The 18,537-nt window shown below is 44.4% G+C and overlaps 1 protein-coding gene across 2 annotated transcripts in view; it reads right to left on the reverse strand.

The window, feature by feature from the left end:
• LOC119164352 (tenascin-like) overlaps positions 1-18,537 on the reverse strand; it is a 36,182-nt gene that overhangs the window by 5,833 nt on the left and 11,812 nt on the right. The window contains exons 3-8 of one of the 2 annotated variants that reach the window (XM_075871487.1): positions 12,331-12,642; positions 11,186-11,497; positions 9,378-9,698; positions 4,225-4,542; positions 813-1,124; positions 156-268 (exon numbers count right to left, since the gene is read on the reverse strand). In XM_075871487.1, the coding sequence (XP_075727602.1) occupies positions 171-268; positions 813-1,124; positions 4,225-4,542; positions 9,378-9,698; positions 11,186-11,497; positions 12,331-12,642 (1,673 nt within the window). In that variant the 3' untranslated portion in view covers positions 156-170. Of the gene's footprint in view, positions 1-155; positions 269-812; positions 1,125-4,224; positions 4,543-9,377; positions 9,699-11,185; positions 11,498-12,330; positions 12,643-18,537 lie in introns of those variants that run through there. The other variant, XM_075871486.1, reaches the window with a different exon arrangement.

The following is an 18,537-nucleotide window of genomic DNA, read 5'->3' on the forward strand; positions in this document are numbered from 1 at the left end:
GACATGAAGTATAATGTTATGAATGAAATGTCCCCCAAGATGAACATCCGCATCCTGAGATTGTGTTCATCTTATTTCACTATGAGCCTTTCGCCGACTCATTGGTATCAAATGATACACTCTATTGAAATGAATAGCGTAAGATAACTCTGATTTAAATGCAGTCTGACTCACCCTGAAAAAAAAGAAGAGGAAGAGGATTGAAGGAGGAAGGAAATGGAGGTTAGCCAGTTCTCAGACCGGCTGGCTACCCTGTGCTGGGGAAGGGCTAAGGAGAATAAAAGATGAGAGAAAAGAGGCGTTCATGGAGAGAAAAAAATGGATTACAGAAGATCCACGACGCAGCTTACGGCCTGTCTGTAAGACCACTTGCCCGCAAGAAGCACGACAATGATGATGCATGCGTTAACCGAAAAATACTTGCAAATTAGCGTATTCAAGAGCACATCTGCTATTCCGTACTATGCAAATTCTAAACCGTGAACCGAAAAATAACCTACGAAAATCAAAGAAATTTGCCTTGACGTGATTACTGCAGCACACTAAGCAGGTGATTCTATTGTCTTATATTTCTAGAGTTAGAAAGCAATACCATTATGACTGCTCAGTCCACGAATGGCAAATTTGTTGACCTCCCAGGCATTGCATTGATACCCAGTCTCAGATTAACCTGTGTTCTAACACACAAGAGTTTTAAGGACTTGTCAAAGATCCTACAACGCATACGTTTCGTAGGTTGCAATAGCTTTTTCATTGAACACTTAAAAACCGGCACTGCACTGTTGCGCGAGAGTATGCCACAAAGCACCTACCTCCTGTTTCAGAATACACAAATAAGGCTTCAGCGCGTGAAACACGTCCATGCGGTCCATTTCGTTGTGTGCGCAGAATAACACTGGTGTTTACGCAGGCTGGCAGATGTGAACAAGTAACATTTGTGACGTCAGGCTCTAGAACGGTTGTCCCAGCACATGAACCAATACGTGGCGTTTCAAAGGTTGAATATTTGTAAGGTTCATAGGCGACCTCGAGATTGTACTTGTCGAAGCAGCCAGTTGGCCGGTTCCAGCGCAGTACAAATGTGTCATTAGCCACTTGAAGCGTTGGCAGCACCTCGGGAATATCTGTAACATAAACATTTTGTTCTCAGACCAACTACAATCTATTTGTTTTCAGCCAATAATATTCAATGCAAGAACGTAGATGACATTGGTCGATATGTTGTTGAAGCAAACCGTTTTAGTGAGGTTCTAGCTAAACGTTTCAGCTCATTACTTTAGTAACCATTGGACACCAAACACCAATTTCACCTCACATTCACCCCACCTCACGGGCGCTGCATGGCGAAGCCCTATTTCTTTCACACACTATTGCATGTTTCGGATAGGTTTTGTTTTCGGTGTCGCTGTGCTTCATCTTGAGTGAACGTTTTGCGTTGTCCATGATGGTTTTACACAGATGAACATAATGAAAAACCACACTGCACAATTAGGGTGGCTCTGCGGTCCTCCTGTAGAGAATACCTTCGAGTGAGGGGCACCAGTTCACCGACGTACCATTGATTGCACTTTCCTGAGAGAGATTGTGGGGGGGGGAGGGGGGGTGCTATGAGGACATACGAAGCCGGCTTTATTTTAGAACCTGCCTGATGATCCAGAAGAAAATGAAGAGTTCACGACCTACAAGTGCCTGGAAGACTTCAACTGATCCGTCTAAAATTATCTTTTCTGTGTCCTATGCTGTCCTCACTCAATGCAGCAGCTCTTCAGAGTTTACTGCCATTCGGGTGTCCTAAGTTGGTGCTCTCAGTTAGTGCAAATAAAACGATGACAAACACAAAAGCGACGAAGACAAGCACTTGTCCTCGTCTCTACCTTGTCATTATGTATGTGCGGATATGTCTCAAGCAGATATGCATGACCAACTAATTTAGACGATTCGTCTCAATCTTCATGAACTCCCATGCCTACCATCTTCCATCTCCACCTGATCACTGTCCAGGGATGATCAACCTTCTGTAAAGGTGCAGTGAATGTGTGTAAAAATTATATTTTCCTGCTTTACACCCATCTCCGCTGGAGTCACACATTTCATGGAGTGGTCCGGGGTCTGTGCAACAAGTGTTGAGCTCTTCCAGTGGTTTTGTATACAAGTATTCTTCCCCTTTATTTTATAATACTTACAATACTACTGATACGTATACTCGAACTACTGCTGAAGTTTATACTGGTGTGATAGATTTGTTAGAATAAGGTATATAGTATATTTATTTACATGTATACCGGTAATGCCTTAGCCGGCTTTTAGCACTAGTGTGATAGTAGTAATATTACTTTATTTGCAGTAAGCACATCACAGAGCTCACTGCAGCAGCAAGAGATAAAGGCAAACAGCATGTCAAAGGCCCTCGTTTCTTCGCAGCTTCGACACGACCACGGCAAAAAAAAACATAAAAATCAATGAATTAGATTTTTAGTAATGAACAACAAGCAGCTTGCGAGTGTACATTAAAATTCAAAAACAAACAAACTTAAGTGTTACGGAACATATTTGAACAGTACTAAGTCAATATCGCAGATTAACACAACCAAGTAAACGTGGTGCCAAAAATGGGAAATGAGTCTAAACGTCCGTAAATGTTGCTGTGTATCATTCACCAATCGAAATAATAAACTAGACACAACATACCAAATGAATAATTCAATAATTAGCAATGAATCCGATTATAAGTATCTGGGCGTCTATTTTTTCGACAATTTCAAGTGGAATAAACACATTGACATAACTGTGGCCAAGGCAGGCCGGTTGCTATACTTCATACGTAGAAATGTTAGGCAAGCTTGACAGACCATGAAACAAACCCTTTATCTTATGTATGTAAGACCTATTCTATATTATGCTTGCGTAATCTGGGATCCCCATCAGCATTAATTGATTGACGCACTGGAAAAAGTTCAAAACCAAGCAGCCAGATTTGCTGGCAGCAACTATAATTCCTTTGCAAGCATCACAGAAATGAAACGAGCATTGAATCGAGAGACACTGATGGTAAGGAGGCAGAAACTGAGGCTTAAATTTCTTCATTGTATATATTATAATGGAAATGCTATTAACCTTCTCGATTATCTGTTCACACCAACGTACGTCTCTAATCGTCAAGACCATTCACGAAAAATATTAGAATACCGCTACAAAACTCACTCTTTCGGTAGTTCTTTTTTTTTGTAAAAACAATACAGAAATGGAACCGTCTACCGGATGATCTCGTCAATGAAACTAATAATGAATCCTTTTTTTTTCTTCCTTGTAACAATGTCTACAATATCACTGCCTCCACTAAGAATGGTTTGTTGTCTCGAAGCGTGTGCGTGTTCTCAAATGCATGACTGCGACGTTGTTTTCGCTCACCAATATTACAGTGTTTTTTTCCTTCTCTTAAAATATCTCGAGTGCTGTTGCAGTTGTTGTATCTATTGTTTCGATTTAAACTATGTAGTCAAATTATTACGTGTACCTCCCCTACGTAATGCCTTACGGCGATGTAGGTGAAATGTAAATAAATAAAGTGTAAGTGTCCAAAAAGTTAAAAACTGAGAAACACAAAACTCGTGGAGGCACCGATATTCTGCTCTACAATTTGACAGTTTCAGGATAAGGGTCGAGGTGCCAGCGCTTTATGGATGTCCAATACCGCAGTTACATACTGTTACGTTGAGGGAATGGTAATGGACGCTTGGAAGCGCCGAGATCTAGCTTGCTACTCGCAGCGGGGTATGAGCATGCAGGTCGACCGTACTGTAGATGGAAGTAATAAATAAGGGTAAAAATGCTTACCTATACTAAATTCAAATATTTTACATGCAAAGATAGTTCAGGAACTACTGATATTAAAAAAGCACACATAAATTTATAGTGTCATTATTTGTGATATTCGTCTTGTTTTTATCGCACGTCTAATTTGTGCAAGCAAATGGACAACGGCGCATGGGGCACTTAAAATTGGAACCTCTTGTACTGTTTGTTTCATTAAAGAGAAATATACTTGCTAAAACACACCAAAATACTTTAGGAAGACAAATAGTAGAAAATGAAGCCCTAAAGCATGAAACTGGATAGCTGCACAGCTTTCCTTCCACTTGTTTGGTTATTAGGTGTTGATTAGTGAATTATAAAAATCAATACATTTGCATTGCAAGGAGGTGCACGCAGGGCGTATAAAAGTACCTTTTTTGTACATGACAACGTTGTTAAGGGTGACACCAGGTGAAGTAAACTTCAGATGTCCTTTTCTCTGCGTACGTACGGTGATTTTCACGCTGCAAGCTTTTATTTTCCTGCACGTGATGCTAGTTTGTTGCGCGTCAACAGTGACACCACCCGCACAGGAGCCCGCACTGAGGCCTCCACCACCACTGCTTCCACTGCTTTCTTGAGCTACTTCTACTATGTAGCCGTCAAAGCAACCCTCCGGTCGTTGCCAGGAAACAGTTATGGAATCCTTGTCCATCTCTGTCAATTTCAGCTGCCTCACTTCAGGAAGATCTGCGCAATGTGTTCGAGAAAAATGATTTAGTAAACAGTTTTGTCTGCATAACCTGTAATTTATGTTCCCGTTACCTAGACACCTGCTGCGAACCCCTTGAGGGGGCCTCATTGTAAGTGGCAACTTTAGCCACATACCGGTGCCGTGTGATACGCAGTGAGTGAGTTTTGAAGACGAGAATCTCAAATGCACCGTTTAAAAAAAATTTTCGTTTGTGCCGTCAGGAAAGGAGATGCAAAAATCACCATTCTTGATGACATCACCATGTCACATAGTCCTAACGACAAAGATCAGTGAAACTTGCCAAGTCACACAATTACGTCATTATACGTTGTCCATGACTGCCTCCGTCATGCCTTTTACTAACTTCGTCCTATTTTCTTACCTATTTTTTACATAACTTGTTATTTTGGCGAAAGAGGCTTATATAGTGAGGTCAACACTAGAGTAATATATATTGATTTGCTATCCTAGACATAAAAGCTTCCTTCATCGCCTAACCTAGCGTGTGTCTTTCTATCATTCCTACATGGACCGCCACACCACGGTTCATATCTGCACACACAAGTATCATTTTTCGAAACTGAAATTCAAGTTTGCGTTCACAAAGATACATGCAGGGAATTCGCTGTAGGTGCTAGTTTTATGAAGCCTTTCCTTAGGCCTGAAATTCCATACGACAGCGAGACACTAATTTTGATTTACTCATAGTTTGTTGAAGTTTGAGCACGCTTTGCTGAAATTTAATTCTTGCTTCACAAGTAAAGAACCGAATTGGCCTAATCACTAGCAACAACCCAGTCAAAATGGAATGCCGTGTTTCGCAGCAGTGAACGATTGTGGTATTCTAAAACGGCGGCATGCATTGCAACGCTTGTCTTCTTGATCAAGAAATCGCTAAAATGTATCTCATCATTTTGTAGCTGAAAGACAAGAACTTATATTAGTGTTTTGCCACGTTGAACAGCATAATCTTGCTTGCGGCAGCCTAACGTGAATGCCAACGGCTTACTCGCTCATCATTTTTCGCTCAGGTACATTATGAAACGCATGTATGAAGCAATCAGCCAAGGCCAACAGTGTTTTACATAAAATACTTATGCAGTGTGCCGCAGAAATCCTGTTCCAGTGGTCACAAAACCATTATGCTCTACCAGCATCTCCGGTCTGCTGGACACCAAAGACACCAAAACTTTTGCTTTCGGGAGCCATGAGAAGCAGCACAATCTCCCACAGCTTCCCAGCCTGAAGTTTTGGTCCTGTCGGAGCACCTTCACTCAGGCTAAATTACTACAAAACATGCTGTTTTCCGTACTTCTATTCAGCTAATATGCGGTGCCTAGTTTACACAGTGCTTTTCGTGAATTTCGCAGAAATGTCTCAAGCCTTCCAGAATTTCAACCTCCTGATAGGCTTGCCCGCTCGAAAGCGAAACAATTGAGATTGTTGTTGAACTAGCGCCGACACCACAGATCACACTCGATCATTCGATGCCGAATGTGTAAATACTGCCGCACCTAAACAAAAAATAAGGTTATCGAAGGACGACGCTCTCTTCGCTATTAGTGTACAGCGTATATCACTTGTAGCTTAACCTCTCGTTTACCGCTAACAGAGCTTCACCGAAACGAAACGTTTTCAGTTAAACTCATCTTCTTTCACAGAAGAGGCTTGTGACAGTATGGTGATCCGAGTCCGTCTGTTCTGGGCCAGTGTTGGAATTTGGCCACATAATATTTGCAATAACGAAGATAATAGGTCACCCCTTTTTGAAAGGTATTGATTTGAAAGAAATTACATGCTAACGCATTTTCCCGATTATAGGTGCGCCGCAGAGAATCGGGCCTTACAGAATAGGTAATTGTCAGTACTCTATAGTCCACCATCCTGTCCTCTATAAAGTATTTGGGTGGCTTTACACTGTCTTCAAGATCAGAGCTTTTGAAAAATTCCTGCGCATTGTTTAGTTTCCCGTTATTTCTGATATTCACAAACCATTCACCATGCGCTGACTACTCGGCGTGGCTTGATTATGTGGTGAAATGTTTAGCGGTATCATATTGCTATCAAGAAGATCGCAGACGTCACCACGTTGCATCCTTCGAGATGTAGATATTAAGTTGGCGTCATTAAGTCATAGTGTAATTTTGTTGATTTTTTTCACATTCATAGCGACGTCCTCAATGGTCACATTTTGGGTTTTTTTAATCATTTAAGTCTTTCGTAATACCTTTTAAACGCATAGGTTATGTAACGAAATAGATCATACAACAGCACACGGACCACGTGATGATCAATATATATATACAGCACATGCAGGTGCCCTGCACGCGTTTTCTAGCCTTTCCCACATTATTCGCACAAGGTACCCTAGTGACAGTAAGATAAGTGGATAAGATATCAACCACATGACTTCTACTAAATACACAATAGGGAAGTTAAAAGTAACAGCATTGCCATACTCGGTATCGCTTCGCCAGATGTGACATAAATATATATTCTTCACGTTTGCAGTATGTTTACCCGACCAGAATAGTTATACTTGAAAAATGTTTCCGTGTTTAGTTTGAAAATGTTTTGATTACAACTTGGACGTTAATATTCGCATTGTACAACGGATTTTTTGGTCGAAATGGGTATTTATCGTGAGCTAATTCAGCTAGAGTTCAGCGCGCTAGACTATGTTAAATAGCTAGTATGTTGAACAGATTTTTTTTCTGCGTTTTTTCACGCTATGTGTCACTGGGTTTGTGCAGCAGCGCACGAGGTGGTTTTTATGAACCCTCTTTCAGGCAGGCCTTGATCACTGCAAAAGCACCTCCTAATAGGCAACACTTGCACTGGCCTCTTTAGAGATTACCACGTCAACAAAATAAGGAGCTTATATTCACACAAATGTTCTGACTTCTTATGTAAATTCTATTACCGTGCATCACACTTAAAGTATCGCTAGCACACCACAAGCATTTTGAAACCAGTCTCAGCCATTCCACTCTGCCGCTTTGTAACCGCAGCAAGATGTCCGTAGTATCATGAAAACACTATACAACACAGTAATCACGCTATGATAACGAAGGAAATGAGAAGGCGCCACAGCACACTATCTTTTCAACGTCTTCGACGAAAGAGAAGCATACAGAGGCATCGTAGTCTTTATCTACGCGGCGTTGCGCAAAGGATTCCAAAAATTAATGAAGGGTAAATAGCATGGCTTTCAGTTTTCGTATTAGTGCGTAATTGTTCTGTTCCTTCACCTTTCGCACAATATTCGAGACAATTCTGTGCAGTCAAATTCTGATATAAAAAACAAGAACTCCTGATTATTGGTAATTACATTATCTGTGTGTCATCTCAAAATGGGTGTTTCAAGCGCAAAGTACACAAGTGCATTTCCAATGACCTCCTCAAAGGCGTAGTGCCTGCTCAGAGCGCTAACGAAAGTTTCTTTTTTTTTATTGGACAGGCAAATATCCGAATCAAAAGACACGATACTTATACCCTGGCATCATAATAGATGACACTGTTCTGGCTGTTGATCTGGTTAGGAAGAAAACATGGGCTAACAAAAAAATTTTACAGTTGCCTCACAAGGGAAAACTGAGTAATGCAATTGCAACAAATTAACAGTGTTTGCGAAGTAATGCTATCAGCCCATTCCTAAATGTGAACTCGCGTTTCTCAAGGAAACGCTGATGCAACGTAACGCGACCGATGCATTGGCAGCGGTGATCGTCAGACGTTGCACAATATGCCACCTTATGTTATCACATGGCACAATATCCACGTAGACTCTAACCGCTCTTTGTTGAAATTCCAGCATAACTTGAAAATTGCGTCCTAAGTTTTGTCTTTGTCCAAAAAGTCTCTAACGGAACATATTTCATCGGCAAAGTCAGTTTAATGAATGTTAGAAAGTGATGATGATGGATGGTGTTCCGGTGGCCGTCACATAGATTAATAGACTAATTGTTTTCAGGTAAGGCAATCACTACCGCCGTTCTGATCGTAAAACAGCGCAACAAGGCAGGGCAGAAAACCAACATGCTCACATACACAGCGCTGACTAACAGTTGAGTTTCTAGACGGGACCAACTTAGTAACGTATACACGCTATATCGATGCACACGTTGCTTGGCGAAACTTCAGTTTTAAAATAGCATACGTGTTGGATTCGGGTGCAAATCTACACTGCCCTTCGTCATTGCTATTATCTCATAAGACCGTTTATTGTTTGCTGGCAACAATGGTAGCCCATTTGCTTATAACTTTCTGCCTCACTGGAGGCATTGTAATGGGTCCCATGATGTAACTGTGCGTTTTGCGATCAATCAGCCCCCTTGCCCAATATCCAGTTGATGAAGAAGAGCTGGCGAATGAACAAAATATGAGCAAATTTGGTTTGCTCGTGAAAATTGCGTGGAAGTTGAGGCTCGTGCGATGGCATGAACTCTTTCTTTGGTGAAGGGTAACAGGTGCGCTTTAGCATCGGGAATAGCTATACTTCTTTAGGTCATGTAAATTGGGTGCGCGTTGCAATCGATGGTTCGTTTCAGCTTGATAAATACGGTACAGACGGGATCAGTTCAACCACTTGTACCGTCTTGGCGGGCTTTTTCACGCTCAGTGCGCGGCCCCTGTATCGCCAACAATCAGCGTTGCAGCCGTGTAATCATCTCATCAATCTCGAACACGTCATTTTCAGTGAATATTCTTCAGAGCAGTGCAGAATTTTCATGTACGATCCCATTTCACCCGAGCCAGCCAGAAACAATGAACTACTCTCATGTGATAGAATGATTTCTATGAAGTGATGTATTGAGAAGTAGCACTGTACCTTTTCCTGGGAGAAAAATACCTCTCAACGTTGTTCCAGGGAATGTGAGCTGCGAGGCAGTCTCGACATGCGCGTGCATTGTGAAAGTTATGTTGGCACATGCCTTAAATTTGTCGCAGGTGATCTGAGTTTGACTGCGGTGTACGGCAGTGCCATTAGCACAAGAACCTACTCGATGGGGTGTAAGCATGTCGCTTTCGTCGCCAATGTACAACACCTCCACCCAGTAGTAGTCGAAGCTCACGGCTGGTTTGGTCCAGGAGACGGTGAAGTAATCAGGCCCATCATCTATTAGAGTAACGTTCGCCACTTTAGGCACCACTGAAAAAAAGAAAAAAAAGTACTTTTACTTAGCGTTTGTATAGTGGATTATTGCAGAACAAATCAAGTAGTACAAGTTTATTCAACAGTTCAGTGAACTATATATGCTAATTTTGAGGCCATTAATACAACGTATGCTAAAAATCATACGTTGAATTGAATTGGATTGAGTTTACTTTGTAACAAGGTTGTGAAGACACTAGGCGAAAAAGCTGCAGTTAGCAGCTTGAGAGGAACCTGGCTACCGCTGTATGAGGTTTTGCTTGAGTATCGCCTGCGTTAATTGTATGCTGATTTAGATTGATTTTCATTAGCAATGAGGGACTATTCTGCTAAATCTACGTTAAGCACCTCAGTGCTGCATCTAAATCGCTAAGAATGATTCCCTCAAAATAAATTGTGCGATGAAAGTGAACAGCCTTTGGCGGCCATATTAAAGGCCTTGACACTCACGTGACAATTCTGATGGGCAGTTAATAAAAAATGAATGAGTAGCATGATGTAAAATCCAAGCAGGGCGAGCGGAACGAGAGGGGAGTGGAGTCAAATATGGTTGGCTTGTGGACGCTAGCCATGTGCACTCGTCAGTTTTCGCTTTATCTTGACAGACGGACAAAATGAAAAAGTGAATTGGAAGCATAATGGGAACCGTGAAATGAACACCAGGAGGCCGCAGCTGCCGAAGTGGTTGGCTGGTGGACGCTACGCAGGCTCCCTTTATTTTTTTTCTATGTTTGCTTACTTTCAATTACTTTTTTTGCTTTCTCGCTATATTGCGCTATTCTTCATGGAAATGACAAAATAATCATCAGTTCGGTCGCCCTGCTTGACCCAAAATACATTCGAATAGCAGGTTAATGAGGATTAGGTGTCTGTGTCTTCGTGTTATTATCTTGCGACCTATTTCTTTGCGCTATCATTGTTATCGAAATATGCCGTACATACACGCTCGCTTTGGGAAGGGTTTACATATTTTCCTGTGTGGACGCATCACAAAAACTACGGAGAGGTACGGAGCTTGCTGGCAGAGTGTCACCGGTATTGCAGACGTAAGGGCTTGCTCACTATCGACTTTGTTTATTTGACTCTGCAGTGCCATGATAAATGAGTACCTACGTAAATGCATATTTTACAAACAAAGCTAGTTCTGTTCCAGGGACGGTGACGCTACGGGAACCAAAGATAACATATGAGTTGAGAGTGTTTAAATGTGTACCGTTAGTTGGCAGCGTAGCAGAGGAGGACAGACTATTAGCTGTGTTGACGAAGTGAGAAATTTGGTGGCGTAGAATGAAAAGTTCTTGCACAGAACAGAGTAGGTCGGTGAAAATTAGGCGGGGCATTTGTTCTATAATGGACATTGAAAAGGTTCAAAGTAATGCTGACGAAAAAAAAGATTGAATCACTATTATGCCAAGTGTTTCTGCATTCTGCGCCCTCTCTCAGACACGAGATCACTCATATATAGAAGAAATGTACATACTTACCAAATGAAATGTTTGTAAGTTTTCCCACCAGTGGCCGACTGCTTAATGTTTGTGATCCACATCTTGCCCTTGCTGTCACCAGCACGCAAAGTTCGCTGTTGACGTAGTTATTGATGTCCAGCCATTCTTCAAGCGTGTGGCTTTCGGAGCAAGCATGCATGTTTTCTCCTCGTTCACATGAAGTAAACTTCTCGCATTTCTTTATGGTGTATCCGTGGAATCTTCCATGCACTTTAACAGGAGGTTCCCAATGGAGACGCGTAGTTGTGGAGGATATCTCAACCATTGTTAGGTTTGACGGAGAATCGGGATCTGAAACATCGACAACACATTTGATTAGATATCACTTGTTTTTCATTGGTGAGATGAAACTCGACAGCTCTTGTCAGCTAGGCGAAATTTATAGAACAAATTCATCTTCCACGCAAGAACCATTCGAGAAGCCAAATTTTATTTGCGGCTACTAACGAAAACTGGTTTCAACGTGTAACTTATAGATCTTTACTATTATTGTACACCACATTTCCTCTCGCGGTTAATCTTGTCTAAACCATCTGCTTTCCGATTTTGCTACCTTATCGGCTATGTTGTACCATTCGTGTGATATACTGTTGTAACAATTCGTATACCAAAGCGAGTTTCTTCAGACGTATTTGTATGTCGCTGTGTCTCGGAATGCAACTTTTCGGTAAAGTTATGATGCTCGGTATCACATCGCAGTAAGCCATATTTTCTCTCTAGTCAGTTGACCTCTCGCCTATAGGAACAACGTTTAAAACATGCAAAGCAAATAATTGGTACGGGTATAACCACGATAAGCGTAACAACAAAAGCAAAGCAAATATTATCTATCTCGAGAATGAACAAGTGCGGTCTTGTTTCTACATCAGCAACTTTAGCTTTTATTAACAACGACGCGTCAAGCTCCTTCTATGTTTCATTGGCGTCTGCCCACGCTGGTGCGTCTTGCAATTTTATATTTAGCCCACGCTATTGTGAACGATAACCAAACGCGACGTGTCCATTTTTTTTTTTTTTTGAGCGTGGAAATAGACGTTCAGCAAAGACGAATCCAAAATGTATGCGCTCCCGCTGCACTGGACATGACGAATTTGCACCACAAAAGCAAAAGCAAAGGCATTTACCTTGACCGGGTACAAATATGCCTTCTATTCCACTCACGAGCCTTGCGCTTTCGGGCGGCCCGTGGCTCTGCGCGAAAATCTCTAGGTTCACATGTGTGCAACCTTCGAAGTCACCACAAGAAGTTACGGTTTCGTTGCGAGCATACTTGCTGATTCCACAAGACCCCAAATTTGCACGGTACGTTCGGCCATTGGCGTCGAGTTTATCCTCGGTCATTTCCAGCCTGTAGAAATCGAATTGGTATTCCGGTCGTGACCACGAAGTAGTGATTGATGTGCCCATGATCGATCGAACAGTGACTTTGACAATATCTGTAAAATGAGAAGTCACGTGAGATGATATTGTAAAGTAAACCACGAAATTCAGCCTACTTTTGATTCATCAAACATAACTAGTTGAAAGTGAGTGTCCATAGCCGTGAAATCGCAAAAGCCGATGTGTCTTTTAAACTGCACGGGCACTAAAATTATTCAGAATCAACGAATAAGGAAGGCAATACAAGTATAGGTGATGTTATCTTCTAAGACACGTTGCCGGGCTATTTGGTTGGGGTGCATCATTTATAGTGGTATAACGCACCACGACGAGGACACAAATAGAGAGACGCACACACACACACCGCTAGCAAGATGTAAAATTCAAGAAAGTAAAGTGGATAAAAATAAATTGCCGCACGCTAAGACCGAAATTTTGAACTTCAAGTAACGAGTTCGATGCTGTACCAAGTGAGGTACAGCGTTGGTTATCGTACTGTCTAAATTTTGCTGTGCATATGTGCATTTTTTTTTTGAAAAATCAGAGTGTTCGTCAGCCCCGCTAGTCTCTATGACGGCCACTTCCAACTCTTTTTCTATGGGCTAACGACACGAATCACACGACCTTTTTACGTACCAAACAAATCATATTGAGTATATATATATATATATATATATATATATATATATATATATATATATATATATATATATATATGTGTGTGTGTGTGTGTGTGTGTGTGTGTGTTGATTGATTGATTGATATGTGGGGTTTAACGTCCCAAAACCACTATATGATTATGAGAGACGCCGTAGTGGGGGGCTCCGGAAATTTAGACCACGTGGGGTTCTTTAACGTGCACCCAAATCTGAGCACACGGGCCTACAACATTTCCGCCTCCATCGGAAATGCAGTCGCCGCAGCCGGGATTCGAACCCGCGCCCTGCGGGTCAGCAGCCGAGTACCTTAGCCACTAGACCACCGCGGCGGGGCTGTGTGTGTGTGTGTGTGTGTGTGTGTGTGTGTGTGTGTGTGTGTGTGTGTGTGTGTGTGTGTGTGTGTGTGTGTGTGTGTGTGTGTGTGTGTGTGTGTGTGTGTGTGTGTGTGTGTGTGTGTGCATGTGTGTGACGTACGTTACGATTAATGGAAGACGTGGCCTGGCTCCAACGCCATACTTTTATTCTATAGCACTTCTGCCTTCTTGGCTTTTACTAACCATCACTCCCTTCGCAAATCACGTGGTTCTTCCACTCTCGAAAGAGGGCTTTTTCTTGTTTTTACGCTGAAAGTTACAAACAAGAAAGAGTAAACAACGAGTGACTTAAAGTCACAAAACCGAAAATCCAAGCACAGTTCCGTGTCCCAGCAGAGTTAGGTAAACTCGCAAAGACTTGAGGCGAGAGTGGAGCTGTCCGGTGATTTCGGGAACAGCTCTGGCAGGTGAGGCTGGCTGTTGCGGCCTCCATAACATGTCCATGTTTTACACGTGGGCACTGATGAAGGCATGGTTCGCAGATAAGTCACAGCTGAAAAAGTGAAATGAGCTAAAGCACCGTAAGTGCGTAAAATGATGTAAGCACTGAATTTCTTGCCGTGACTTGCACACAGGATATGCTTTCGGTTTCCGTGCTCTTAAGAGATTGACGAGATGATGTCTGACTACTTGCGGCAGACATGAGAGGGGGGGGGGGATTTCTCCTTACTTTAGATATTTCCTGAAGCATTGCTTTTAGAACCCCAGTGCAGTTTTTATCTCTCGTTCATTGTTACTTCATGCGAAAAAAACCTTAAATATTGAATTTGTCTGTGCTACAAAGCCTTGCTTCAGGACGTCGTTATATCAGTTGTGATGGAGGTTTTGATGAAGTTCTCATTGGCTCTGGTGCTTGTCAGAAGATCGGTTGTAGTCATTGAGGTTTGTCAATTTGCCTTTGCTGACTCTGCTCATGCTACTCAAGAGATTGATGTAGTAGAGCCCCTTCAAGAACAGGACGACCACTCTTTTTCCCAAGTTGACGTGTCCTGTGGATCGTTTTTGTATGTTGAGTTGCTTGTCGGGTATAATGGGTAGTGCGATAATAGGAAGCTCTTCAGAGGCTACAATATATATATATATATATATATATTGTGAGCATTATTTATGCGTCCCATCTTTTCATCTGTACATACTCATCATCACCAGTCAAGTTTAGGTTGTGGGGCTCATACTCGGTTCAATAAAGGAGAGTCTTGAGTGTACTCGACGCCATCTTACAAGTGGTGGAGAGTGCTGCCCGGTTCCTGCGTCCTCTCGCGTTCTCGGACACCCCAGCGTCTTCTAGAATACATCCCTGGAGCTCCGTTCAGGCCGCCGCTTAAACGACCTGGGTCCGGCAATGTCGCAAGTCGCCCAGTCCAGCGTGCCAGCTTCGCCACCGCTCCCACCGCCAAGAAACCCTTCTCACCTGGTCACCAGCCCTCAAAAGGATCCTCCGCTGTTCGCAGGACTTCCGGGTGAAGACGTTGAAGACTGGCTCGAGGAGTATGACCGCATGAGTGTTATCAACAACTGGGATGAGCCTGCAAAACTCACCCACGTGGCATTCTACTTGAGCGGCGTCGCAAAAACGTGGTTTTTCAACCACGCCACAGATTTTCCGACATGGCCCGCCTTTACACGTCAGCTCCGCCAAATTTTTCCCAACCCGTCAGTGCGCTCGGATATCGCCAAAAAGAGGCTTGGTGCACGTGTTCAACGCCCTGGCGAGTCTTACACTTCTTACATCGAAGATTTTCTCGCCCTTTGCCGCCGCATCGACAACGATATGGCGGAAAACAACCGTGTGCGCCACCTGATAAAAGGAATTGCGACTGTCGCTTTTGACGCGCTTGTGGTGCAAAATCCCCAAACCGTAGCCGATGTTGTCGCTACCTGTCAGCGCCTTGAGAAGCTTCAGACCACTCGGGTACAACCTGATATGTCTGATCTGAGCTCAAGTCATGATACAACAGAGCTGTGTGCACTGATTCGCTGTATCATCCACAAGGAACTTTATGCACAGGCTTCACCTCGCCACCTTGACATTTGAACGACGCCACCTGCTACTAGTTTACGGGACGTCGTGAGGGAGGAACTGGCCTTGATGACTAGTACACCAGCTCCGAGTTCACATCCCATGCCCAGTTATGCTCACGTTGCTGCAACGACGCCTGCGCCCCACCAGAGCCTGGCCTCGATGACTGTCACACCTGTCCCGAGCTCATATCCTGTGGCCATGCCAACGTATGCTCAGGTTGCTGCTAGGACACCTGCACCCCAGCAAAGCCCAATGCAGCTACCAGCGCCCGAAGTGCATGGTTCGCTCAACTCACTCGCACCGCGACCATCTTCCCAGCCTTACAACGCCTGGCGCAGTTCGCGACCGACTTGCTTCTATTGCGGCATCCGTGGTCATATTTCAAGGTTTTGCCGACGCCGTCAGCAAGACGAACGACGAAGCTACAATAACTTTGAACGGGACGACTTCTACGCGACTGGACCACCCTATCGTCGGCTGTATCCGAACAGCACACGTCGGTTGACGTCTCCGCAGAACTTTGACCCAGTTGGCAGTTCCCGGTTCTCACGTCGTCGCTCACCTTCACCGATGCGGCGTTCCTCTTCTCCTCTCCGACCTTCTACTTCAATTCCCGACCGCCAACTGGAAAACTGAACAGTGCAGCTTCGGGAGGGAAAGCTGCATCTTTCGAACTGCTTCAAACTCCTCCGGACCGCCCATCGAATGTTTTATTGGTGTATGTTTGTCACAGAACGAGCGCTAAAAACGGGCGCGCCGCCAAATTCTTGCGATAACGCGCCCAGAGAGACGCGGCGAGGTCAAAAGAAAAAAAAAGAAAACAAACATCCAAGGCTCCCCTGGGCGCGCGCTCGACTCTCGGAAGCATGGCTTCGCCGATGAACCTCCTCACCCCACAGGGGCGGCCGGGCAAACACTGGAACGTTCCAGAAGGAAATGGGCGTGTTCGGCCGAGTTGAGTCATCGGCCGCGGAGGGCGTTCCAACCGTCTCGCCCTCTTCCCAGCCTTCGCTGCGTATCGCGCCAACGAAAGGACGAGAACTGTCTGGAATGTCGCGCGCAAGGTATTTAACCGAGCAGCCGAGATGAGAGATCAGGAGAAGACGGAAGTTGCGCCAGAGTGCGAAGGGATCCCGCCGTGTAGTCGGCGAAGGTTTGTCCGTAGGGACGAGCAGGAGATGGAGAGTATTTCCACCTGAGGGGTGACGACTCGAGCTACAGGCAAGAGCGTGTGTCTACCGCTATCGAGCGAGGACGCGTGGCAACAGCTGCGTGTGTGAAGCCGACGTGTTCGGGCGAAGAAGTTTGAAGCTTGGAGAGTGGCCTATTGAAGACGGGAGGTTTCCTGGAAGAGAAACTTCGAGGGCGCGGAACGACAACAACGCTGGACTTTGAGTGAGTGATTCTCGGAAGAGTATCATCCAGACTTTTGTTCCAAGAACTTTGGACTGGATAGGTTTTCTATCTCTTTAGTCTTTAGGTGTCTTGTGGGGTCAATGCATGCGACTGCATTGTAGTGCGTATCGTTGTCTGTGTCCGTTGTTTTGAGTGTGGCTGATTGTACTGTGTAGTACGTTGTTTGATTGGTGACGTATTGTATGTAACTATTGTGGAGTGTGCATTCTTGTGTATTGTGTTCGATCTGCCATTTTTGAGAATATATTATTTGTTTTGTTTATCAACTCTCGGCTCTGACTTTTTCTTTGGGCCACAGCCGGCGTCTGCTGGCGCGCCAATAAGGACCACTTCTGAATTGTCCACGCTTTCGTGGTGCGGTTCGGGGGGCCGATACTTCGGCCCTTGGAATTAGCCCGGCGATCGCCTCCCCTAATTAACGGGACCGGGGTGTGGCAATTAATCTGGCGTCCGCGACACAGGACCTTTGGTGCACAGTGTGTCCAAAGTAGTGAGAAAGAGCCTCGAGTTGCGATAGTGCTATCGGAACGATTTCGTGTGTTGTTCAGTGTTCTCGTTAACGAGTGCAGGGGAGTGTTCCGATAGACTGATTTAGGCAGATACTTTTTTGCACGCGGCAAGGTTTTATTTGCGAGACACAATGGATCTCGAAAAGTTATTCGCTCTTGGTGAGAAGATGGGTCTTTCTGGCGCTGAACTACGGAAGTGGGTAAGCCAGAAGGAGAAAGAGGCGGTGGAAAGAGAGAGGTTGGCAGCGGAGAGAGAGAGGTTGGCAGCGGAGAGAGAGAGGTTGGCAGCGGAGAGAGCTAAGGAAGAAAAAGCAGCTGAGTTGGAGAGAGAGAGGTTGGCAGCTGAGAGGGCCAAGGAAGAAAAAGCAGCTGAGTTGGAGATAGAGAGGTTGGCAGCTGAGAGGGCCAAGGAAGAAAAAGCAGCTGAGTTGGAGCGAGAGAGGTTGGCAGCTGAGAGGGCGAGAGAAGAAAGAGAAGCAAAGGAGCGACAGCTGAAAGAAGAAAGAGAGCAGCAGTTGAAGTTGGAGCTGGAGAGAGAAAAGCTGGCCGCTGAGAGGGCGAGAGAAGAAAGAGAAGCAAAGGAGCGACAGCTGAAAGAAGAAAGAGAAGCGGAGATGGCTGAAAGGGAACGGCAGCGGCAGCACGAGATGGAACTCGAGCGGCTCCGGTTGCAACAGCGAAGTGAAACTCCCGTCCAACCTAGAGTTGAAAGCAGCGAACGGGAAGATCATGGCTTCCGCTTGAACCCAAGCAAGCTGCTCGTGGCGTTTGATGAAAGGAAGGACGACCTTGACGCATACCTTCACCGATTCGAGACGATTTCGAAGAGCCAGAATTGGCCGGAACATCAATGGGCAACTGCTTTGAGTACTTGCTTGAGTGGTGAAGCGCTCAGTGTGTACGGTAGGCTGACGCCGACCGATGCAGCCAACTATGCAAAGGTGAAAGCTGCTTTGCTGAAGCGATTTAG

The sequence above is a fragment of the Rhipicephalus microplus genome, chromosome 8 (assembly GCF_043290135.1).
Source record: "Rhipicephalus microplus isolate Deutch F79 chromosome 8, USDA_Rmic, whole genome shotgun sequence".
NCBI lineage: Eukaryota > Metazoa > Arthropoda > Arachnida > Ixodida > Ixodidae > Rhipicephalus > Rhipicephalus microplus.